Below are 26,551 nucleotides of genomic sequence, written 5' to 3' on the forward strand. Positions count from 1 at the left end.
AGAAGTAAACATAGCCATACCTAAGGGTACTATTACACGGAACGATAATCGTCCGAATCGGCCCGATTCTGCCGATTATCGCTGAGTGTAATAAAGACAACGATTAGCCGAAGATTGTTGTCATTGGCTGATCGTTTATATAGGTTAGAACCTATAATTGTCGGGCGCCGACCGCACACTGCCGACTGACGATATACATTACCTGTCCACGCTCCAGGGCTGCTGTTGCCTCTCCCCGGGTCCCGCACGCTCTAGCTTCAGAGCATCCTGTCTGAGCTGACAGGCCGCTCAGCCAATCACAGGCGGGGACCGCCGTGGCCTGTGATTGGCTGAGTGGCCTGATAGCTGACAGGCCGCTCTGAAGCTACAGTGCGCGGGACACTGGGAGAAGCGGACCGCAGCAGCAGCCCTGGAGCGTGGATAGGTGAAGTATAGCGTTTAAGCAAGGGCTGCAAGGGCATCGGTAACGATGTCCTTGCAGCCCTTGTTAAACGATTATTGGGCCCAGTAAATAGGCCCAGTAAACGAGCGCCGATCTAGCAGATCAACGCTAGTTTACAGTTGTTATCGGGCCCCTATCGGCCCATCTAATAGTACTCTAAATCCCTCCCAGCTTCAAGTTACACCCTGAGCGACCCACGCAGTCAATATCTGTATCCTAAGATCTGAATAGTGCAAGATCTTGACCCAAACTAGGGTCAAGTTTGGGTGGAAGTGACAGTATCTGGAGAGGTTAGGGGTGTTCCACTCTTGGATGCTTGGAACAAACTTCAATCAGATGTGGTTGGTAAATCTACAATAACAGAATTTAAACATGCCTGGGGTAAACATATGTCTATCCAAAGATCATAAGAAGGGAAATACTTAAAGGGCAGACAATCTTCTATGTTTCTATGTTTCAACTCAAATATAACTTTTGATATGTTGCTGCCTATTTTGAGGCTAACAATTCCTTTCATACTAGTTATTATTTATTATTCTCCTTCTCACAGTTATCAGCTGTTTTTTTCTGGAGGGAGGAAGGAGGAGGGGGACACAGAGGAAAGCTCACACACAGATTTTTGTGTCTTCAGCAGAAAGCAGTAGATCAGAACTAGAAGAAGGCAAATAAATACATAATAACAAGTATGGAAGGAATTGTTAATCTCACCATGGGCAGCAACATCAAAAGTTATGTTTGAGTTGAATGCCTCTTTAGGTTCTGAGAAGGGTTCCTCATTTCAGAAGGAGACTTCAATGTGGTGATTGACAATAATCTTGACTCCTCTGTGAGCTGGTCAACCTTAAAAATCTCCCAATCACACATTTGTAAACATTTATTTGATAACAGGTTAGTTAGTATTGTATAGCCGGGTATAGCACCAGGGGGTGAGGGATTATACCTTTTACTCTGTGGTTCATAATTCTTTTAGCAGATTGGATATTTTCTTTATCGACCATCCACTGCTCTGCTAGCAGCCTTGGACGGTGATTGGAGACGTAACCCTAATCTTTTGAAAGACATCAATTGCCAAGCAGCTATTAGGGGAGTGATTTCTGACGACAGTGGGGTTCTGAATGGGCATGGGACCCGTTTAAAGAAAGAAAATACCATTAAAATGGAACTCTTAACTGTCATTCACATGGAGGAAGTGTCTCACAATAGAACACCCTGTAGTGTTAGCATCCCTCATTGAGCATAAGAGAAACAGATGACTGATCTCAGGGAGACCAGCCAAATGACAACACTGCCGGCTGCTAGTGAAAGCGCTCAATGCAGTGAAGTCCTGGGAAACATGAATATGCAAAAGAAGATACAGCTGTTTCGGGGTGTTGCCCCTCATTGAGCATAGGAACCAATCACAAGCTTTACTCGACCAGCATTAAGCACGCTTTTGGGAACAATCCAGGCGCTTCTTTTATGAATATTCCAACAAGTGTGGAGTGGCCCTGACCAAATTCCTACATCCTAAACCACTGAACACGTTTGTGCCTTCCATTGCCACAATGCAACACAGACTCACAAGCAGACATAACAAAAGCATTTAGGGATTATTACTACTGTGGCCGGATGGCGTAAGTATGGGGAGCTGTATCAAGGAGTAGGGTGGGTTCAGGAGGCCGTCCAGGGGTGACAGGTTCCCTTTTAAATGTAGGATCAACTAACTCTACATTTCCCACAATGAACACCGATTAATTAGAAGATAATGAAGCTCCATTTTCTGATAAGGAACTAGTTGTAGTCCTCAAATATATTTCCAGTGTTAACAGCCCGGGCCCAGCTTTATCGAACCTTCCTACCACAATTTGCACCCTTTCTTGCTAAAATATTCAATTCCATTTCCACTATCTTCCTATTTCCGTCACACTTCCTAATGGCTATAATTGCGTTAGTGCCAAAACCTGGTAAGAATACATTAGTCTGGTTCAAATTACTTGCTAACAGGCTATCAGGGATAATCCACGCAGATCAGGTAGCCTTTGTCCCACAAAGGGAGGCCAGAGACAATCTTAATAAGACCGTGCTACTCGGTGGTAGCAGAAAAGGGGTTTGATCGCCTTAGTTGGCATTTATTGTTAGCTGCGTTGCAACAAATCGGACTAGGTGAGAACACACTAAATAAAATGTTATCACTATGCTACAAGCCCACAGCCCACGTCAGAGTTAACTATATTCTTCTTTATTCCATCTATTAAAAGGTCACAGAAAAGTTATGTTGTTTTTGTTGTTTTTTTTTTGGGGGGGGGGGGAGGGGGTCTGGTTTTATGACATGCAAGTTGATGTTATCTGACACTAATGACTGTAGCACCTAAAAGGCTAAATGGCCAGGACCCAAATTCTGCACACAAACAACTGTACATATACATGATATGTACATGATATACATGAGAGAACTATAAAATTTATGACTTTTTCATAAATTGTAAAAAAAATGCTTAAAGGGCTATTCTGGCACAAACTTTCATATGTTGCTGCCTTTATATAAAACATAATTAACACTTTATTATTACCTCTCCAGGCTCCCTCGGGGCCTTCCTGTGGCATCAACGGGTCCCCTGCTGACCGCAGCCACCGATTCCAAGAAAAACTTGTCTTGCAGTGATAGCCTGCTCAGCCAATCACTGGCCGTGGCGCTTTCTCGTCTCAGTTGGTGATTTGTTGAGCAGGCTGTGATTGTCAAGTTTGCCTCGAAAGCTACAGCGCTCAGCTTGGGACCCAAAGACGCAGCAGGAGGACCCGAGGGGAGCATGAAGAGGAAAGAATAAGATGTTTATTATTGTTTTATATAACAGCAGCTGGAGTACCCCTTTAACTACTGTATTGCATGGTAATACTATATTACAACAAGTGAGGGACAACAATAATTGCTCAGTTTACCTTCTTTTGCAGTACGCAGTGAAAAATGAATATGAACATTCCCTGAAGACAGTTGAAAACAGTGAACAAGTATGCCATGATCACCGTACTCTCATTTATATACATAAGTCCAAAAGCCCATGTCAACCCCAGCAGGCAAAGGAGTGCTATGGCACCTATAACCCAGGATCTGAAAAAGAACATACATAAAATGCTATTAATTGTTAAATAACATAACACTTTAACAATATCATGCCATCTACCTCTGCAAAGAAAATTATATTTTGTTAATAAAGACCTTATGGTCTTGGAAGAATTCAATTTGGGTGTCACATTTGATGGTTAATTTGGGCAAAATCACATGTAAATAATTTCTGGAGTATTGCTTGTAGAGACAAAATGGAAAAAAAACATTAAAACAACAAATTTGAATAATTATTAGGGTTCAACTTACCTGATGTTGTCAAGGCAGCCAGTGTCTGGTTTCAATATGGCAGTATGATGAAACATTTTAAATAGGGCAATTCCAAGAAAAATGACATTAAGCTAAAAAAGCAAAAAAAAAAAAAAAAAAAAATCACAATATTAATACAAACTCTAAAAGGGTAGAATAAAGACAACATTATGGCAATACAGCGCTGAATATTAGAGTAAATTATACCGATTGATTTCAAGGATAGAGCTACAGCTGCAGTCCAAAGTAATACAGTTATAATACAGTAATAATTCAGTTGAACGCAATCATATGAATTAAAACACGACTTTCATTTAAACAATTTCATTGTCAAAAGCTTGGATGAGTTGGGGTCTCAGTGCTGAACGTTTAATATGTTTATTAATGACCTTGTAGAGGGACTTTAGAGGACAATCTCCATATTTGTAGATGACACTTAACTGGGTAAAGTAATCACCACAGAGGAGGATAATACAATATTACAGAGGCGGAGAATATAATATTAAAGAGGAGGATGATATAAGATTAGAGAGTGATTTGGGGAAGCTGGACTTGGCAAATGACGTGTAATTTAGATAAATGTAAAGTTATGCACTTGGGTAGAGATAAGCGAACTTTGAACTTTTCGAATGATCAGTTTGGCAGGTTTGACGACTTTCGGCATAAAAATCTAGTTACACTAATGGGACAATTAGGGCGCTTTTTTATAGAGGTGTACAAAAAGTGTGTTTCCTTGCTGCAAAAATTAACTTTATTGTCCCATTGTTTGCACCTGCCACCATACCGTACGCTGTCCCTGCTGTGCTGTACAAGTGTGCTGTGATGAGCATCCCCTAGTGGCCAAGAGCCACCATATTATTCGCTCTGTCCCTGCTGTGCATGTGACATGTGAATTCTATTTCATGGAAAAGTAAGACATCCCCTAAAAATAAGAGTCTACCGCATCTTTGCGAGAAAAAAATAATTCACTGGGAGAAGCAGCGCTTTGGAGCATTTCTTCTTCTGCTTTTGTTAATTCAAAGCTGCATCTCCATCACTGTGTTTTGACCCCTGTCAAGGCTGCGGCGGTGTCCCGCGCTTCGGGCCACCACTGCAACTCGTCCTCCCCGCGGGCAGCCGCCGGTGTCACAGTACCTGGATTCGGCGCTGCTGCTAGTTCGGCCCCTGGGGGCGCCTCACCTTCCTCCGCTCCTGTCTCCCGCTGTGTCGGCCGGCGCACGCGTCCTCGCCTCCTAGGGCACGCGCGCCATCCCCTTCCTTGCTGGGATGGGTGCAGTCTGACATCAGTCTGGCCCCCAAGGGGTTAAGGGGGATGCAATACATCCTCCCTTAACCCCTTGGGGGCCAGACTGTAAGCAGCGATCTGTAAAGATGCTGCATACTGTAAGGTGCACAACACCTCTCACAATGATGGGTGTTGTGCTCCTGTTTGTGTGTTTTTTGTGTGTTTCTCCCTTTTTGTTTTTCAGATATCGGTATCCTGGGGATTACGTCGGATTACGTGGACTACGTTGATGACCAGCGTTTTTTTATTATTTTTTTTAATAAAATGGTCAATGAGGGGTGTGGGGGTGTTTTTATTTGATATATAAATATACTGTCAAAAAATAAATATATATATAAATATACATTTATTTATATATATATTTATTTTAACAGTATATTTAATTGCAAAATGATGGATTAGTTTAAATTTAATTATTGACCAACGATAGGCACTTTATTACAACGAAAATGTGTTTTATTATTTTAATAGATTAACCATGAGAGACATCGGCATTAGTGCAGAGGATCGCAAACCACGGTAATAGCAATTCATGTAAACTGTGTTCCCTGCTTTCCCAGATGCATCCAGAGGTGTTTGCATCACTTTCTTAAGATTTTATTTGTTATTTTTAGTTGAACCAGATTTCCAAGTAAATGACCGTATGTTTTGAGCCGCATGTCTATTTTTTCCCACGGCCGTAGTTTCATCCGCACATTTACAGCTGCATAAAAAATACAGCCGCACAGTTACATAGTGTGAACCTAGCCTTAAAGGGGTTGTCCGGCGATAAAAAATTATTCACAGAATAACACACATTACAAAGTTATACAACTTTGTAATGTATGTTATGTCTGTGAATGGCCCCCTTCCCCGTGTTTCCCCCCACCCACGCTAGACCCGGAAGTGTGGTGCATTATACTCACCGCATATCGTGTCGTCCACGGTCTCCGATCGTCAGCAGTGACGTCTTCTTCGGGAGCTTGGCGGATCTTCCCGAGTGCCGGCCACCCTCTGCAGCGTCATCCGAAGCTCAGCCGCGATTGGCTGAGCATAACTGTGCTCAGCCAATCGCGGCTGAGCGGCTGATGACGCGGCCACCATAGCTACAGCATATACCTTTCTTGTAGGTATCTCGCATGTACAACCATACCAATATAAATATTCATATCCACTAAACTCCTGCACAATAGTATCCCATATAAACAGAGTAAGAAAATCTTCAGGGGGGGGGGGGATAAACTTTGCCCTATCCATCCCCTAACCCAACCAAGACGGCATTAGATATGATATCCAGGGGTCCCAGACCTTTCAAAACCTTTCTTCCTTATTTAGAATAGAATGAAGTCTATTGTTTACCATTATCCAGTTTAACTTATTTCTCATTAGTTCTATAGGAATTTTTTCCAAGAAGTTGCAATGGCCACTTTAGCCACTAAGAACAGAAAATGAGTAATTTGTTAGTCTTGGACATCTCTGGAACGTTCATATTCAACAAAGCATAGGAAGGAGACATATGTACATCACATTGAGTTAAAGAAAACAGCATGTTTAAAATACTTTACAAAAACTTTTGTGCAGGATCACCACCCATGGTACATAGTTTTAAAAAACTTCAGCGTTATATGAAGCCATATCTTGCCATTCACAATTTCAAAAAATTCATAGTGAGATCTTTTCCCATTGTGTCATGTAACTTAATTTCTTGGTGGGAGAGATCAATTGAATGTATTGCTATGACAATGCATGCGCTCCTAAAGTAAACTGTTTACACATGTTTTCAAAGAAAGAAGAGACAGTGATATCTTTAGATTTACCTTTAAGAGAGGTTAAACAATTTCAGAGTCTGGAATCTTATGGACTGTACAAAAAAAATTCACCTATAAAAAAAAGTTGCCGATCCTATACAATCCTTTATCTGTCCACCACTTAAACAATGAGGCACAAAGCTAGAGGGAAATTCAGGATTAGAGAAAAGAGGTGCAGCAGAACAAGAAAATAGGTTTATCCCAATCCAATGAGGGTGTGCCGTCAACCTATGCAAGGGAACAATAGAGGCCAAGCGTTTAGCATAATAATATTTTATAAACTGTGGAGGGCCTAAGCCACCATTTATCTTTTTGGTATGAAGTGTGTTGGGCAACTCGACACCTCCATGAACCCCATGTAAAGGAAAGAATCTCTTTCTGAAAAGAGAGTAGAAAAGACAGAAAAATTTCAAACAGAATAGTGCAAAAATAATATAATAGTTTAGGTAACAGCGTCGTCTTGACTGCCGCAATGCGGCCAACCGAAGAAAGACTGAGCATAGACCAAACCTTTAAGTCCTCTCTGAGCTGTTTCCAGAGCGGAAAAAAAAATTTGTAGAAAAAAAGAGATGATATAGAAGGGGTTAATACATTTCCAGATAGCTCAATTTATCGTTAAAATTTATTCAGTAAGCATAGCCACATGTCTCTGGATTGTTGTTTGAAATTTCTGACTGGGCAACACACTAATTGGCCGGACGGGAGAGCAGGACGCCGGACCCGAGCAGCAAGGACAGGTAATGTATGCTGCTTACAGCGGGGGAGCCGGGCGGGAGTAGAAGGAGTTAAGCGCGGTACAATTACATACTCGCTGCGGTCCGCAGCAAGTATGTAGTTTATGGGAACTGCCAGGACCTGCCGGGCTCGCAGCGAGAATCTCGCTGCGAGCCCGCCCGTGTGAAGCTACCCTTATGATGGTTAACTTGTTAACCCGCATTAGCAGAGAATTTATCTAACAAATAAAATGTGAGACGATAACAGTAACAAAATATCATCGGCATATCACGCACAGTTATCCTGTTCCCCTTTAACCTCTATTCCTTTAATATTTTAATGTTTCCAAATCAAATGAGCTAAGGGCTCAGTAGCTAATATAAATAAAAACAGGGGATAAAGGGCAACCTTGTCTCGTTACGCGAGCCATACCGATAGGAGGGGACCGGTGACCCTTAATAAGCATAGGCTACAGGGGAAGAATATAAGCCATGTAAAATAGATAAGATTTTGACCCCAAACCCCTACCTCTTCAAAATAAAAATAAAAAAAACACAAATAATCCCAATTCAAGGAATCAAAAGCTTTGTGAAGGTTTAAAGACATACACAAAGCTTTTTTAGTGGAAATACGTGTCCACTTTGACTGCACTAAAGATAAAAGATCAATAACCCTCCTTGTTTGATCTGCAGCTTGTTGATCAGGGATAGGGATGGTCCGAACCTAGTTCGGGTTCGTACAAACCCGAACTCTCGGAAATGATTCCCGCTGTCTGCCCGCTCCGTGGAGAGGGTGGATACAGTGGGAGGAACGCCTGGAAAACTGGGATACAGCCATAGCCATAGGCTGTATCCCAGTTTTCCAGGCGGTCCTCCCGCTGTATCCACCCGCTGCACGGAGCGGGCAGACAGCGGGAATCTGATGCCGAGCATTCGGGTTCATACGAAACCCTAACCTCGGCAAGTTCGTACCCATCCCTAATTAGGGATGTCCACCTGATCACAAATAAATATATTGTTCTATAAATAAATGAATCCAAATTGTCAAAGTTTTAGAAAATATTTTAATATTGCCATTAATTAGTGAAATTGGTCTATAATTCTCACATTGACAATGGTCTTTTTGGGGTTTGCGAATAACAGATATGTAGGCTTTAAAAGACTCAGAGCTAGGGTGGGCCCCATCCCTAATCACATTTTTAAGCTGCACCAGGCTCACCTATGATATTTGGCTTGCAAATAAGAATTCTTTCCAATTTCTGTTCCATCCTTCTCCCCTTCTACAAACCCAAGACTTACTGGATATCTCAACTAACTTAACCAAGTCTACCTTTTCTTTCTCTCTTCGTCTCAACACACTACCTTTACACTTACTGTTCCCAGTGGGACTGCTTCCAACACACAAAGAGGTGTGCCAGATCATCAATTGCCCAAAACTAGACTTACTTCTTACTTATACTAGATTGCTTAACCCACTTAACCCTTTAGTAACCTCCTTACAGAATCACCACAGCCACCACTTGGTTTGATAAACTGATTCTACAGTAAAGCCCCCCTAGAAACTTCTATGTTTTATAAGCAACTCACGGAGGCACCCCCTCCGACAGTGCAACCTCATGCACCTTTTTACAGAGCCTTTAAAGGACAACTCCCACAAAATTTTTTTTTTGCTCATTTAACACACATTACAAAGTTATATAACTTTGTAATGTGGTTAAATACCCGGCCTGGCCCCCTTCCCCCACTTTCGGACCCCCGACCCCCCACCCCGGAAGTTAAAGAATGTATACATTACCTATTACGATCGTCACGGTCCTCTTCTCCGGGGCGGCATCTGGTGACGACGACGTCAGAGCCGAGGGGCGGTCCGGGTCTTCTTCCTCCTCGGCGTCTTCATGCAAAGTGAATGGGGATGAAAAGGCTGCTGGTGCACATGCGCACCAGCAGCCTTTTCATTGGCTGGAGCGCATCACATGGCTTCCAGCTTGCTCAGCCCTGATTGGCTGAGCTTGCTGGAAGCCATGTGATGCGCTCCAGCCAATGAAAAGGCTGCCGGTGTGCAAGCGCACTGGCAGCCTTTTCCATCCCCTGGACCCGGAAGTCGGAGACATCGCTGGATGGCGGACGGCGGCGACGGAGAGGCGGACGGCGGGCGAATCGAGTGGCGATCGTCACCGGAGAGATGGTGAGTATGGTGTCTGTGTGTGTCTGTGTTTTGTTTTTTTTTGGGGTCCCGCGGGAGTTGTCCTTTAAATCCATTCTTGCTGCCCCTGAACTTACCTCTAGTTGCATTAGGCTGCAGGAAAATGGATACAAAGTCCTCTCCTGCTGGTATCTCACTCCCTCCAAATTTCAAAAATTAAACCCTGAATATGCAGATGCCTGCCAGAAATGCGGTGTGACCCCTGGTTCCTATATGCATTTGTGGTGGCACTACCGAGGGAGTTCCAATTTTTGGAGTAGTATCACCCCTCATATCAGTAGAATTACTGGGCGCCCTCTAAGACTTGTCTTGTTCAGCTTCTAACCCCTGACCTTCCTCTAACAACTCTAACAACAAGCAGCTGGTTAAACTTTGCAATATCCCCAACTTATCTCAGCTAGTAATACTTGCACTGGTCTGGTTCTCTTTCCCTGCCCCCTCCACCTGGAAACCCCTCCCCCCAAGTTAGATACAAAAGTACAGTCTACGTTTTGTTGCCAAGATTGTTCTAACTAACTTCGGCCTCCTCACGACCTGACAACCCTGTACTGTACTTTTTTTTGCCTAACTGAATGTATGTTTGTACAATCTGATGTTTCTTTAAATGTATTTTTGAATAAAAAGAGTTAAAAAAAAGAGAAAGTTGCACAAGGTGGGGGCCTAAGATATCAATACATTTTTTGTAATGCAAACTGGAAAACCCATCAGCGCCTAAAGTTGATCCCACCTTGAAGAGTGTTATCCACAAACTTTACCTCCCCTAAGGAAATAGAATCACCCATGAGCTCCCTATGTTTCTCAGATATAGCCAGTATCAAGATATCAGCCAACAAAGAATTAGCTTTACATGACACTTGTCATATAATTTGGAATAAAATGAAAGAAGATCGCTATCACTTTTTTGGGGTGTTGAGAAAGAGAGCCATCTAGTATACATATCATTGGGACCACATTAGATTTATTACAAGGGGTGAGCCCAAGTCATACCAGGTTTATCGCTTTGGCTAAAAAACCTATACTGCTTCCAATATAGACTACGGTCCACGATTGTAGTAAGGCATTTATTAGTTCAGTTGTAGCTAACTTAATTTTAGAAAGTAAGTCTTACTTAGGGTCCTGTTTGTGTTGCTTAACCAATTTAGAATATTCAAGAGATTTTTGGGCTAAAGTAGCTTCCCTTTCCTTCTTTAATCTAGAGGCAATCCTTAGTAACTGCCTCCCCCCTAATTGTTTCCTTTTGCACTTTCATGTTATTCAACAGGGAGGAAAGTAAGACATGATCTATCTTGGAGTAAGAAGCATGAGCCAGTGAAAAATAATTGTAATCCTTAGTAGGATTGCCCGCCCGCTAGGCATCTATGAGATCATGTGCATGAAGCAATTTGGCCAATAACAAACCCTGTTTGGATGGGGATCTGATCTTAGACAATTCACCAGGTTTTTTATCCAATGTGGCATCCAAAGCTAAATTAGAATCACCAGCCAAAATCAGTCAGCCTATGAAATGGGGGAATAGTTGTTTGAAAAAACATAACCTGTATTAGGGGCAAGGTAAGAAAGAAAAGAGATAGGGGAACCTTGAATGGAACCCGTTACCAGTAGGTAACGTCCTTCAGGGTCATGATAGGTGTCCGATAACATGAAGTTGACCACTCTAGAAAAGAATATGCCCACTCCTCTCTACTTTTCATCCGCTAAAGCAAGGAAATACATAGAATAATTTTTAAGCATACATTTTAAAAACAAATTATTAGTAAAATGAAGCTCCTGTAAAATGAGGATATTTGCTCTCAGCGAATGATATGATTGAAATGCCTTCTTCCTCTTTATTGGGCTATTAAGGCCCTGCACATTATGTGTGGCTCTTCTAATCTGTTGTACCGCAGACATTCATACAGGAAAGGGACAGATGCATTCCAATTAGATGAAGGGGGAGAGAAGGAAAAAGAAAGAAAAGATGACAAAGAGGAGACATCCTGTAGTGAACAATTCTCACATAGGACCCAGAAGGGGCCCCAACAATATAACAGGAATGACCCTTGTGAGTCAGAGAGAGCACAGAAAAATGTCTGTCAAGTGGGCAAAAAAAATATATATATGTTTGTCATTGTGGCCTAATTCTGCTTGATAATTATTTGGCATGGCATTAAAAAAATGAATGTTTATAAATTTCCCCTTAACAGATTCCATTCCCGTCTGCTGTAATTAATATTTTAGAGAAGTTAATAAAAAGCAATAAGCAAAGATTATAGATAAAGAATTACCATGATTATGAGGGTAGCTGGTCCAATAAAGCTCCAAATAAAGTAGGTATCATGTCGAAGCCAACACCTATGAAACAACAAAATTGAGTAAAAAAAAATTATACTTTTTTTCACCAGTCATTTTCTGTTTTGCATGGTAGACGAAACTGATAAATAGAGTACTTAAAAAGGCTATTTCCATCTGATAAAATTAGAATTTCAGACTCTCATGATCAGATACCTATCATGTATCACTCAGAGTAAAGTATCTGATCAGTGGGTGTCCCGTGACCACCGGCAAAGAGACAGAGGCGTAACTTGAAAGTGTCAGGCCGCAATGCAAAATCTGTAACATGCTATAATAGTTTATTTATAGTAAAAAAAAAAAAAAACCTTATGGGACTCCTCAGATTCTTGGGAACAGGTGCAACCAGACCCTATGCACCCCTATAGTTACACCCATAATTATTATTCCATCGATAATAATAAGCAACATTGATGTAGGGACAATTCCTTTAATAGTACACACATTTGTTACTGCTCTGGACAGTTAAGGACAGCATAAAGCACTGTGGCAGACTGGAAAGAATACACCACTTCCTGCAGGACATACAGGAGCTGATAAGTACTGAAACACTAAAGATTTTTTTAACAGAAGGAAATAAGAAATCTATATAACTTTCTGAAACCAGTTGATGTAAAAGATTTTTTTTTCCCACCAGAATAACCCTTTCAAGCAATGAAATGCATGAGCTGACCATAAAATCATTGTTAATTGTTCACAAATCTTTTGGTGTATGTACACATCGTTTGTAAGTATGATCGTTCATATACTAGAGCGTAAGTATGATTGTAATTATGATCGCAACTTATGACTTTTTATGCCATGTATTAAGGTGAATAGTTTCAGGTCGTTTCCAAAAGCGCTTGTTTGCAATCTTTTATTGTTAATCGTTGAAAATAAAAATTTGTTTAGTGTAATAGGACCCCTACTAAAACACTTTCTTCTAGATCAGTGCTTCTCAAACTGTGAGGCGCCCCCTAGTTGTTGGTGAGGCCCAGCTGAGGAGCCAGTTTTCACAAAGTAACTATGATCTGCACAGCCCTTTTGCTGTTTGCAAAAATATCAATTTTAACAACATTAGTAATTTATTTTGTACTTAATTTATTAGTATCTAGAGTTTGGGAGATGGGTGAAAGGTAGCCCGAGCATTATTTTCAGCTTCTAAATGGACTTTCACCACAGATAGTGAGGCCCAGACATCCTCTTGGTCAGTCTGGTGAGGCCCAGGCATTGCCTTGGTCTGCTGGGTGAGGCTCCAGTAGAAAAAGTTTGAGAAGCACTGTTCTAGATACAACACAACTCCTGTCTCTAGCTCAGGTGTGGTTTGCAATGAAGCTTCATTCACTTCAATAGAACTGAGTTGGAAAATCTATACCCAAACTGGAGACAAGACTGCTGCTGTCTTTGGAAGAAAGTGACCATGGTTTTCTAACGTCAGATAACCCTTAAGGCTATGTTCCCACAATGTAAAAATAAGGCAGTTACTTCTAGAGATGAGCGACTTGCGAATTGCTTTGTTAGCTTGGCAATCTTCTGACAGGGATGCCTGGGATGTGACCTGGAAAGTCTCTCAGCATGGATCACTCTTCCTCTGGAATAAACGAGTATCTCCGGCTGGAGGACTTAATTTGAGTCTGATATCAGTGACTTATGCTGCGATTACACGGAACAATTATCGTTCAAATTTTCGCATAAACGATCCCATTTGAGCAATAATCGTACTGTGGGAACACAGCAAACGATCAAACGACAAGTAAGAATTCGTTCATTTTGATCTTTCAACATGTTCTTAAATCGTCGTTCGTCATTTGCTGAAAATTTGCAGATCGCTTTGTGTAAACAGTCTTTCACCAATTTACCCTATGTAAAAGATAGGCTTAAGCGATCTTAAAAACTATAGCAATAACAATTTTTCTTACGAATTTTCAAACGATTTTTCTAGCGATTTATTCGTCTAAACGCTGATCGTTATAAAAACAAAATCGTTGCTTTAAAATTGTTAAACGATTGATTGGGCGAATTATAGCTCCGTGTAAACGTTGCATTAGGTGCGCAGTGCAATAACAGAAGCACTTGTTAAAAATAAATTTTAGAGACATCAATAAAAGTTACATTTTAACCACTGGAGAAAGTGGGGTAGATAAAGTGGGAGTTTGTCCCTCATTAATAGTAGTGCACATAAAGGTGGGTGAACCAGTCACTAGCCAATCTCTGAATATACAGTACACAAAAGATCATAATAACGAATGTGATAACGATCGTAATTGCGATTGTAACTAACGACTATCATTCAGTGTATTATGGTGAATGATTTCAGGTCTTATGCAAAAAAGCGCTCATTTGCAATAGTTAATGGAGAAAATAAAAAATCGCTTTGTCTCATAGGACCCTTAAGGCTGTACTGCACAGCATGATTTTCCGGGAGAAGTGAGTGCCGACCTGTCAGCTTGGTGTTCGCTTCCCCCTTGTCTGCCACTTGCTGCCTGGCCTATTACACGCACAGACAGTGAGAGGGGAGGAACGACCATTACATTGTTCAGGCAAAGATGGTCGCTGCCATAATTGTGATCTTTCAGCATGTTAAAAGACCATGACAGATCGCTGCCTTTCAACATGCTCTATTACACTACCCCTGGCTTGGTTGCTAGTGACGGCAGGCGAGGCGTGGCAGGAGCAGTAGGCAGGAGATAGTGCAGGCAGAGGTCTGTAGGCGTGATCGCAGGTGGCGGACAGGACTCAGGAACAATGGGAAGACAGCGGGCAGGGACTAGGGAGAAAGACTGCGGACAGGAACAAGGAACAAGGACTAAGGTCAGGAACAACAGGGAGCTGGGCCAAACGCTAAGGGAAGCATGCAGAGGCTCCGACACCTGTAGTGGGGCAGGGCTGGAATTTATAGGGAGTGATTAGTGCAACTACCAATTAGGGGCGGACTGGCCCTTTAAATCTGAGACAGCCGGCGCGCGCGCACCCTAGGAGGTGGGAACACGCACGCCGGCCGGCACAGACAGAGACAGGAGCGGGGCGAGGTAAGGCACCCCCAGGGCCGAACAGGTAGCAGCGCCGGGTCCCTGCACAAGGACCCCCGCGGCTGCATGGGGCAGAGAGAGGTCGCGGCGGCGGCCCGGAGCACGTGACAGTACCCCCCCCTTTGGACTCCCCCTCTTTCTTGCCTGCAGGAATCTCTTGATGAGATCTTGGTCCAGGATGTTAGCCTCGGGTTCCCTCAGGACCAAATCCTCTCCAGTCCACTAGGAAGAACCGTCTCCCTCTGACAGTTTTCATGGCCAGAATGTCTTTAACAACGTAAACGTCGTCAGAGACGGCTTGTGGAGCAGTGAACGAAGACTTATTGGAGAACCGGTTGAGGACCACTGGCTTTAAGAGGGAAACATGGAAGGCGTTCGGAATCCGCATAGTAGGGGGTAGGCGGAGTTTGTAGGTGACAGGGTTGATGCGTTTTAGCACCGAGAAAGGCCCGAGGAATCGAGGACCCAACTTGTAGCTAGGAATCTTGAGTCGGACATATTTGGCAGAGAGCCAGACTTTGTCACCTGGGAGAAAATTCGTGGCAGGTGTTCTTCTCTTATCCGCCTGGTCCTTCATGCGGTCAGATGCCTTGAGCAAAGATTGTCAAGTCTGTTCCCAGATCGACTGCAGGTCAGATAACAATTCCAGGGCTGGGACCTCAGAGGATGGAGAGAGAGGCAGAGGAGGACGAGGGTGATGCCCATAGACCACATAGAAGGGTGACTTGCCTGTGGAACTCGAGTCCAGATGGTTGTAGGAGAACTCAGCCCATGGAAGCAGACTGGACCAGTTGTCCTGGCGAGCGGAGACGGAGTGTCGAAGATAATTGCCAAGGACCTGATTGACCCTTTCCACTTGCCCATTGGTCTGGGGATGATAGGCCGATGAGAAGTCCAGCTTCACTTGGAGTTGAGAGCAGAGAGCACGCCAGAATCTGGAGACGAATTGTGAGCCTCTGTCAGACACTATATGAAGAGGAAGACCATGTAGGCGGAAGATATGCTGAAAGAACAGCTGGGCCAGGCGAGGAGCTGATGGTAGTCCAGGAAGAGCCACGAAGTGGGACATCTTGGAGAAGCGGTCAGTAACAACCCAAATGAAAGTGTTACCCGCAGATGGAGGCAAGTCTGTGACAAAGTCCATGCCTATATGGCACCAGGGGCGGTCTGGAACTGGCAAGGGCTGAAGTAAGCCGGCAGGTTTTTGACGGGAGGACTTGTTTCTGGCACAGATGGTACAGGAGGCCACAAAGTCCTTGACATCTTGGAGTAGGCTAGGCCATCAGTAGTGGCGGGAGATCAGTTGCCCGGTCTTTAGAACTCCCGGATGCCCGGCCACCATAGAGGAATGACCCCATTTCAAGATCCGTCTTCGAAGAGCAGGGCGCACATAGGTCTTACCGGGAGGCAATCTTTGAAGAGTGGATGTGGCGACTGGCACTAGGCGATCGGGAGGTATAATGTGGCGAGGAGAGTCCTCTTGTCCCATGACGTCAGATGCTCGGGAGAGAGCATCGGCTTTCACGTTCTTCTCAGCCGGACGGAATTGGATAACGAAGTTGAAACGTGAAAAGAAAAGCGACCACCTGGCCTGCCGGGGATTGAGACGTTGGGTCGATTGGAGGTAGAGAAGATTCTTGTGGTCCGTGTAGATATTTACCGGATGCCTATCCCCCTCTAGGAGATGACGCCACTCCTCCAGTGCCAACTTAATCGCCAAGAGTTCTCGGTCGCCAATAGTATAGTTCCTCTCGGCAGGGGAGAAAGTCTTTGAGAAGAACCCATAGGTTCGGGTTTTGCCTGATGCGTCCCTTTGTGAGAGGACGGCTCCAGCGCCTACTGAAGATGCGTCGACCTCAAGTGAAAACGGCTTGGTGGCATCAGGGCGAACTAGCACAGGAGCAGAAGCAAAGGCTGACTTTAGGCTAGTGAAGGCTTGCTCGGCCTCAGGTGGCCAATGCCTGGGATCCGCCTTCTTCTTAGTGAGAGCCACGATGGGTGCGACCAGGGTAGAGAAGTGTGGGATGAACTGCCGATAGTAGTTGGCAAATCCTAGGAGGCGTTGGATAGCTCTGAGTCCCACAGGACGTGGCCACTGGAGAACAGCTGAGAGCTTGGCCGGATCCATTTGTAGACCCTGGTCGGAGACAATATACCCAAGAAACGGAAGACTGTGCTGATGGAAAATGCACTTCTCTAGCTTGGCGTACAGATGATTGGCCCGTAGTCTTCGTAGGACCTGACGTACTTGTGTCACGTGAGTCTGCTGGTCAGGGGAGAATACCAAAATGTCGTCAAGATAGACAATGACACAGACATAGAGGAGGTCTCGGAAGATGTCGTTAACGAATTCCTGGAAAACCGCTGGGGCATTGCATAGGCCGAATGGCATGACCAGGTATTCGTAGTGCCCATCTCTGGTGTTAAAAGCGATCTTCCATTCGTCTCCTTCACGAATACGGATTAAATTGTACGCTCCCTCTGAGGTCCAGCTTAGAGAAGATCTTGGCTCCACGGAGAAGGTCGAATAGTTCAGGAATAAGTGGAAGAGGATAACGGTTCTTGACTGTCACCTTATTTAGGCCCCTGTAGTCTATGCATGGACGAAGAGAACCGTCCTTCTTCTGCACAAAGAAGAATCCTGCGCCAGCAGGGGATGTGGATTTGCGAATGAAACGCTTCTGTAGGTTCTCCCGGATATAGGAAGACATGGCCTCAGTCTCGGGCACGGAGAGAGGGTACACTCGACCTCGTGGAGGAGAAGTTCCAGGAAGGAGGTCTATGGGACAATCATATGTCCGGTGAGGGGGTAGAGAGTCCGCCTCTTTGGCAGAAAAGACGTCAGCCAAGTCTTGGTATTCTGCCGGTAGGCCGGGTAGAGGCTTGACGGAGTCAGGTGACGTCACAGATCTCTTGGGCTGAGGAAGCTTCAGACACCGGTTAGGACAGTCCAGACCCCACCTGAGAATTTCCCTGGTTCTCCAGTCTACCTTAGGGGTATGTAATTGCAGCCAAGGTAGACCCAGCAGGATGTCGGAAGAGGAAAGCCGCAAGACGTAGAAGGAGATCTTCTCCTGATGTAAAGCGCCCACCTGGAGGACTAGAGGTGCAGTCTGGTAGAGCACAGCTTCAGCAAGAGTCTCGCCCGTGACCGAGGAGATAGACAGGGATTGGGCTAGCTGGATCACGGGTAGCCGCCATTTTTGGACTAAGGTAGCTGCAATGAAACTGCCCGCAGACCCGGAGACGATGAAGGCAGTAGTCTGGTGAATTTGTCCTGAGGGCGTCTGGATGGAAACTGGCATAGACAATCTTGGAGAGGTGGCATTCACACCTAGGGAGGCCTCTCCTACCGAACCTAGGTGCGAGCGTTTCCCGGACACTGAGGACGTTGGGGACATCTCTGCTGGAAGTGATCAGAGCCACCGCAATAGAGACAGAGATTCAGCTCTAGTCGGCGAGCCCTCTCATGAGGAGTCAGGCGAACTCGTTCTACTTGCATTGGAACCTCAGGAGTCGACTGGGGTACAGGAGCAACAGGATTCTGGAAAACCGGTGCTAGGCGGTGATGGCGACGGGGCAGGCTTAGTCGCCATTCTTGCCGGACCTCCTCCTCTCTCTCGGAAAATCGGTTGTCGACTCTGGTAGCCAGTAGGATTAGATCGCTCAGAGATGTAGGGAGGTCGCGGGCGGAGAGCACGTCTTTCACCCAACTGGATAGGCCCTTCTTGAAGGAGGCTATTAGAGAGGCCTCATTCCAGTCTAATTCAGCTGCCAGAGTGCGGAACTGGATGGCGTAGTCACCAACAGAGGAGCTCCCTTGAGAGGGGTTGAGGAGAGCAGTCTCAGCTGAAAAAGCACGGGCAGGTTCCTCAAATACGGAGCAAAACTCGGCCAGGAAGGTTCGGAGATTGGCAGCAACAGGATCATCTCGGTCCCACAGCGGCATGGCCCAGGCCAAAGCTCTACCCTCCAATAGGCTGATGATGAAAGCCACTTTAGAGCGCTCGGTGGGGAACTGACTATTTAAGAGTTTAATATGCATGGTGCATTGAGTCAGGAATCCCCTGCACAACTTGAGATTGCCTCCATATTTACTCGGGAGAGCCAGTCGAAGTCTCAAAGAGGCTGCAGGAGGTGGTGAGCGCTGAGCTGTAGTATGCTGCTGTAAGGCGGCAGTCAGTTGCTGGATCTGCTGCGACTGTTGCTGGATTTGTTGAGCCTGTTGAGCGACCACTCTGGCTACGTCACGGAGATCAGGCACCTCGCCGGGATCCATGGTTGGAGCCTACTGTAACGCCTGGAGTAGTGGATCCACTGAACCGTCACTACCGATGGCACTAACCTCACCAGGGAGCGGAGTCTAAGGGGCCGCTAGCTTTCACCAGAGCCCGCCGCAAGGAGGGATGGACTTGCTGCGGCAGGCGACCCCCAGGTCGCTACCCCTGGCTTGGTTGCTAGTGAGGGCAGGCGAGGCGTGGCATGAGCAGTAAGCAGGAGATAGTGCAGGCAGAGGTCTGTAGGCGTGATCGCAGGTGGCAGACAGGACTCAGGAACAATGGGAAGGCAGCGGGCAGGGACTAGGGACAAGGGACAAGGACTGCGGACAGGAACAAGGAACAAGGACTAAGGTCAGGAACAACAGGGAGCTGGGCCAAACGCTATGGGAAGCATGCAGAGGCTCCAACACCTGTAGTGGGGAAGGGCTGGAATATATAGGGAGTGATTAGTGCAACTACCAATTAGGGGCGGACTGGCCCTTTAAATCAGAGACAGCCGGCACGCGCGGCCTAGGAGGTGGGGACGCGCGCACCGGCCGGCACAGATGGAGACAGGAGCGGGGCGAGGTAAGGCGCCCCCCGGGGCCGAAAGGGTAGCAGCGCCGGGTCCCTGCACAAGGACCCCGGCGGCTGCATGGGGCAGAGAGAGGTCACGGCGGCGGCCCGGAGCACGGGACGCCGCCGCGGCCGTGACAGGGAGGAGATGGAGGGAGGCACAGGATTTTGTATTGTATTCTGTACTCCGGTTATATTTGTTTTGTTTCAAATCAACTGGTGTCAAAAAGTTACAAAAGATTAAATATTTTTTGCTGGAGTACCCCTTTAACAGTGTAATGACTGACAAAGGGGGAGGCATTGATGTAGCAGCTGAAAAGGAAGTGGAGTCTGGCTGCTGCATTTAGGATGAACCAGAGAGGGGACCGTTTTCAGAAGGGAAGACCAAGTATGGAGATTAATCAAACCTTGTGCAAAGAAACAACAGAGTAGCTGCCGATAGCAAGAAACCATATTGTTTCTTTTATTTTATTGAAAAGAACTCTGAAAAATAAAAGCTGGAATTCCTATCGGCAACTGCTTCTCTATTACACAAAGATTGCACAAAGATTGGTAAATTTCCCATATAATTTTAGAAAGATACAGTTTTAGATATAGAGAGGACAGGAGACAAAAGCAGATGGTTACTTGTAATTGGAATTATACCCACTTGGGGGTCATCAGCTCATACACGTCACTGTATCACAAATAACATCTTGCCAATTAGGCAAATAAAAATAAGGAAACTAAAATATAACAAACATTCATGAAAGTAACAACATGAACCTAAACTTCAGGACATCAGGTCTACAGATGCAATACAATGTGACAACAGAGGTAAAGGGAATAAAATATGACATAGGTGGCGCTAACCACAGACTGCTATACTGTATATAGAATTGGTATTGAGAGGACTCCTTACTCATTCTGTATATCTCAAACAGAATAACATTTTGACAAAGAATTAGAAGCCAAGACAAATGTTATTTTTGTTGTAATATTCATACCAACAAGTCATATTTATTTATCTAATTACATGGGTAACCCTCAGCCCCTTCCATTCTTCATTTACAGCAAACAAATATTGGCAATACTCAGAGGCAAAAATCAGAGGCGTAGCTAACATTTACTGCACCCATCTGTGAAATAGAGAAGGATGATAACCTCATTACAACACCTTGGAATCTTCTATCTATCCCATGAATCCCTCTGGTCTGTCTATCTTACAGTAATTAATATTGTGCTAGGCTCATAAAGAATATTGAGACAAAAATCGAACTAAAAGGCTCAGCAAGCATTAGGGGATCACTGAACTATTAGGCACTATGATGATAGTCTGGATATCTAGAGGTCCAGGTAAGTAGTACTTGCTCCAAGTGGTCCGTGCAGCAGGTCTTCTAGACTGGACTTCTAGATATCTGGACTTCTATGATAGCAGGTTAGTTCAAGTGCTCTTTATTCATTTGCACTCTGGGCCTTGCAGTACTACAACTCTATGCAGTGTAATGCATCTACCAACTTGGTGTAAGGTGGGCTGAGGAATATTTATAGTAATATAAAGAAGACATCAGCAATGGGCATATGGGGGAAGATTTATCAAACATGGTGAAACTGGCTCAGTTTCCCCTAGCAACCAATCAGATTCCACCTTTCATTCCTCACAGACTCTTTGGAAAATGAAAGGTGACATCAGATAGGTTGCTAGGGGCAATTTAGCTAGTTTGATTTTACACCATGTTTGATAAATCTCCCCCATGGTGCACACTTTTTGACATTGATATCATCATAATGCCTAATAGTTCAGTGATCCCCCTAGGCTTGCTTAGCCTTGTAGTTCAATTTTTTACTCAATATTCTTTAGAAGCGTGGCAAGGTACACAATATTAATTACATATATTAGATAGACAGACCAGAGGGATTCATGGGATAGATAGATAGATAGATAGATAGATAGATAGATAGATAGATAGATAGGAGATAGATAGATAGATAGATAGATAGATAGATAGATAGATAGATAGATAGATAGATCACGAGACAGTGTTAGGATACACAGATATGGATAACTTACTGGGTATTCTTCTTTGTTGCAATGTGTTAGTGGAAACTACTGAGCAAACACATAGAATAGGGAGTAACATGTCTCCATACAGTGCTGTGGGTGCTGTATGGTATACATTGTGCTGTTTTTTCCTTATAGTTATAGTTTCAGCTGTTATTCTATAGCTCTACATTAATTTTTATCGTCTATTCTATGCATTGTTTTCTATGCTGCCATTTGCTGGACGGAATTTGTGTCTGCTCACTCTTGTTCTTTTTAATTAAGTTTTTCAAACTGGGTGTGCTTTCACAGGTCTGTCTCCTAGCAACCTGCTGTCAGGTACCATTTTGGTCCTTACTGTGAGACAGGGAGTACACTTGTTCTTGGGCTTGTGAAGGCATCAATTTCTGACCAGCAATAGCCACAGCAATATCTCAGAAGTACCTCAGCAGAAACATTAATAACTACAGAAATAACTACAGTGTTGTATCATCTATTACTGCTGTATCCCAGTTCAATAAACCAAATCTTCATATCATTCATATCACTGTGAACTATATAAGTCTTCAAAAGCCGAGCTGGTGCTGGTCCGGTCTGCTCTACATTCTGGATACGAAGGTAGGAGAGTCTCACAGTCACTCAGCCAGTTACACCTTCATTCGCCTCATGTGGAGACAGAACAGTCAGAAATTGCCTTAGAGTCCAGTTACCTCAGAAATCTCCTTAGCAAAATGCACATGTACAGCAAATCTGCCAAGCCACAAAACATGACTGGACAATCCTGAAGGGAAGCACACAGTGCGTCACGTATCCTACACTACAAGTTTCCCTTATACCATACCCCTCCAAAAAGACTTGCTATATATATTTACCTCAGATTGCTGCGGACGCCCAGACTACAAACCCCAAAAATGCACTCAGAAAACCTAGGGAATCATCTGGGGTGTCCCGTAGAAGCAGTGCAGCAATCTTCAGCCCCCAAATCAGAAGCCTGCTTTCTTAAAGAGACAGTGCATCCTATATCTAAATGGCAGAAAAGCATATTGCGCAATTCTCCAGTGATGGAATACAGCAAAAACTACTTGAATCTGAACATTTTGAAGAGCAGGAAGTAAAACGTACTCTTCTAGCAGACCAAGTCGTACGACCAAAACGCTCTTCCAAACCAACACTAAAAGTCATTGAGAACTACTATACCACAAAAGATGAGCTCTGTGATAACTTAGAAGAGCTATGGGAACGAGTTGCCTCCCTCTTGTCAGGATTTCAATCCACCAAGGGTGACGCTAAGAGTTTACAAAATGCTGTTGGAAAGTTATACACAGCTCATAAAAGATATAAGAGACTGTCTGCAAAGTATATCCCCTTTTTAAAAGACTCTAATATCGATGAAGCCTTATTGGAACTGAGCAAGGTAGAATCAAGAGCCATAGAAAGAGACGCCATGGTGCAGGATGTTAAAAAAAAAGTGGAACTCTGTATCTCTCATTTGCAAGAAACTAGATCACACCGATCAAATTCATCTAAACATTCCTCTCAGTCTTACAGATCATCGTGCTCTAGAAGCTAAGTTTTGAGTGACAGAATATTAGAGGCCCGCATAAATGCAGAGGCTCAGATAAAGCTCCTTCGATCAGAGATGGAATAGGAAATTGCATTAGCTAAAGTAAAGGTACTTGAGCAAGCATTGTACCAAAATCTTGATCCAGTTTGCTTGCCACCAAAAGAAATAGACAATCCAATTGATCGAACCAGTGACTACGTGCTAAGACAGTCATCTTCAGTGGCCCCTATTTCCAGTACTGTTCAAGCCGACAATGCTCAAACCTTCGAGTCAACACTATCTGCAGTGTCATCCTCAGCACCCACACAAACTAAAAACCATTATTCTGATGTGCCCTCTCAAGGACAGGTATCACAGCAAGACGGCTACAAGACATTTCTGGCCCACAGCAGGGGCCATCAGAACCCCCAGAGGTTAAACCACAGCTCAATCCTGCAGCAACATCATTTTACCCAGGAACATCTCACCCTTTCACGCCAGGCAGTCCATACGCCCAATGGGCACCACAGGTCGTCACAGCAACAAGCAGTGAGAAGTCAGATATATCTGAGTTTGCCAGGTTCATGGTGAGCAGAGAGTTAATCAACACCAGTCTCTCAAAATTTGATGACTGTGCAGAGAGCTACAGAGCTTGGAAAGCAACCTTCAAGGCTGCCATTGCCAACCTTAACTTAACCGCAGAGCAGGAGCTTGATCTCATGGTCAAATGGTTGGGCCCGGGCTCTACAAATCGTATTAAAAGCCTCAGAACTGTCTATGTGGGACAAGCAGAGGCAGGTCTCACTGCCGCCTGGCAAAGACTTGAACGTACCTTTGGCAGTGCAGGAGCAATAGAAAAAGCCCTATTTAAGAGACTGCAGAACGTCCCAAAGATCAGTCTAAAGGAAGTCCAGAAGCTTCAGGACTTAAGCGATCTGCTTATGGAACTGGAACTTGCTAAAAGAGACCCACGTCTGTCTGGACTGTGCTATCTGGATACTGCCCATGGAGTGAACCCAATTGTCACAAAACTGCCTCACAGTTTGCAAGAGAAATGGGCAACATTATTCTCAAGATACAAAAGAGCACACAATTTCACCTTTCCACCATTTATTCATTTCTGCAGTTTCATCGATAAACAGGCTCAGATGAGGAACGACCCCAGCCTTGATTTCCTGGAGTTCAACACTACAGCTTCAGTGACATCATCATCAAGGTATGAAAGTGTCACTTATAAACACAGAAATTTTAAGAACAGCGTGAAAGTTAGAAAGACAAACCTGCCACCACCTGCAGAATGCATGGATAAACAATACAACACTATCTCCTCTAGGGACAATTCCTTCAATCGTGAATGCCCCATACATAAAAAACCTCACCCATTATACAAATGCAGAGGATTCAGATCTAAAACCTTACAAGAGCGCAAGAAAATCCTCACTGAGCTTGGGGTATGCTTCAGATGCTGCGCCTCATTAGAGCATATGGCCAAGGACTGTAAATCTGCCATCAAGTGTGAGGAGTGTCACAGTGACAGACATAATATCGGATATAAAGGTGCTGGAGTGCCGTATAAATACGTACAATACTGTTTATGATTCCTTATATTTTCAGAAATAAAGGAGAGGTAGACTACGTTTCAGTTGCTGAATTTTATCCGTTTTATTTTAGAAATCTTCGCATGGTGAATCCATATCGGTAGCTAGTGGGCTCTCTCGGGTGTGCATAGAACGGAGTGGGCGTTCCTTACTGCCGTGACGCGACGTTTCGGGGCAGACCCCTTACTCATGAAAATATAAGGAATCATAAACAGTATTGTACGTATTTATACGGCACTCCAGCACCTTTATATCCGATATTATTGCATATGTACGGGCTAGTGGCAGCCTGGGAGTCTGAGAGTGCACATCACCTGTGCGGATCATTGACACACACAGTGTATAAGAGACTTTGTTCACACTAGACATTTTTGTATTTTTGATACAGTGACAGACATGCCACAGCTATGCACCCAACCCCACTCGGCAAAGACTCACTGGCCGAAGTCACTGTTAGTCCTGCTCCAAGTCACGGCGGGGAGCCTCAGAATGACACTAACACTGCTACAGAAATTTCCTGCTCTTGCTTGGAGGTATGTGGGGAGAGCAAGAGAAACAAATGTTGTGCCAAAATATGCCTAATCAAGGTTTATCCAGAGGGACAACTAGAAAAAGCTGTAAAAATGTATGCCATCATTGACGACCAAAGTAACCGGTCCCTAGCAGGGCCTAAATTCTTTGAAGCCTTTGGAATCAAAGGACCAGCAAAACCCTACACCTTAAACACTTGCTCTGGTAGCATAGAGACTAATGGCAGGAGGGCACAGGGATTTATCGCTTCTCCAATCAACGGACATACGGAAATACCCCTACCAACGTTGATCGAATGTGATCAAATACCCAACCATAGGGATGAGATTCCTACCTCAGAAGCTGCATTCCGCCAACCTCATCTAAGGCACCTGGCCAGTGTTAACCCACCTCTGGATTCAGAAGCTGAGATTTTACTCCTGCTTGCCAGGGACAATTTAAGGGTACACAAGGTGCATCAACAGTATAATGGTCCAGACTATGCCCCGTACGCCCAGAGACTGGACTTAGGATGGGTAGTCATAGGAAATGTATGCTTGGAGCACTCAGGAGTTGACTCCTTTAAGACTTATGTGCGCAGCGATGGACGCACAACTTACATCAAGCCATGCCCTCATCACTATGAGGTGAAAGAGAACATGCCAAATCTCTTACAGCTGCCTGAAGTCATTCCCTCCCCCTATGCTGACAACTTGGGAAGATTAGTGTTTTATACAACTAAGGATGATCATAAAGTAGCCTTGTCAGTAGAGGACAGAGAATTTGTCAAGATAATGGACTCTGAGTTCTTTAAAGATGAAAACAACCACTGGGTTTCCCCAGGGCCGCTTTAACCAGAGGGCACATGGTGCACGTGCACCGGGCCCACTGATTAAAGGGGCCCCCCCGAGCAGGCCGGCGCTTGCTATG

General features: G+C 44.5%; 1 protein-coding gene across 2 annotated transcripts in view; it reads right to left on the reverse strand.

Moving 5' to 3' along the window:
• The window catches only part of ADGRL3 (adhesion G protein-coupled receptor L3), a 643,814-nt gene that overhangs the window by 43,304 nt on the left and 573,959 nt on the right, over nucleotides 1–26,551 (reverse strand). For both annotated transcript variants that reach the window (XM_069977905.1, XM_069977904.1), the window contains exons 18-20: nucleotides 12,044–12,110; nucleotides 3,792–3,883; nucleotides 3,359–3,527 (exon numbers count right to left, since the gene is read on the reverse strand). In XM_069977905.1, the coding sequence (XP_069834006.1) occupies nucleotides 3,359–3,527; nucleotides 3,792–3,883; nucleotides 12,044–12,110 (328 nt within the window). The remainder of the gene's footprint in view (nucleotides 1–3,358; nucleotides 3,528–3,791; nucleotides 3,884–12,043; nucleotides 12,111–26,551) is intronic.

Source organism: Dendropsophus ebraccatus, chromosome 7 (assembly GCF_027789765.1).
Source record: "Dendropsophus ebraccatus isolate aDenEbr1 chromosome 7, aDenEbr1.pat, whole genome shotgun sequence".
NCBI lineage: Eukaryota > Metazoa > Chordata > Amphibia > Anura > Hylidae > Dendropsophus > Dendropsophus ebraccatus.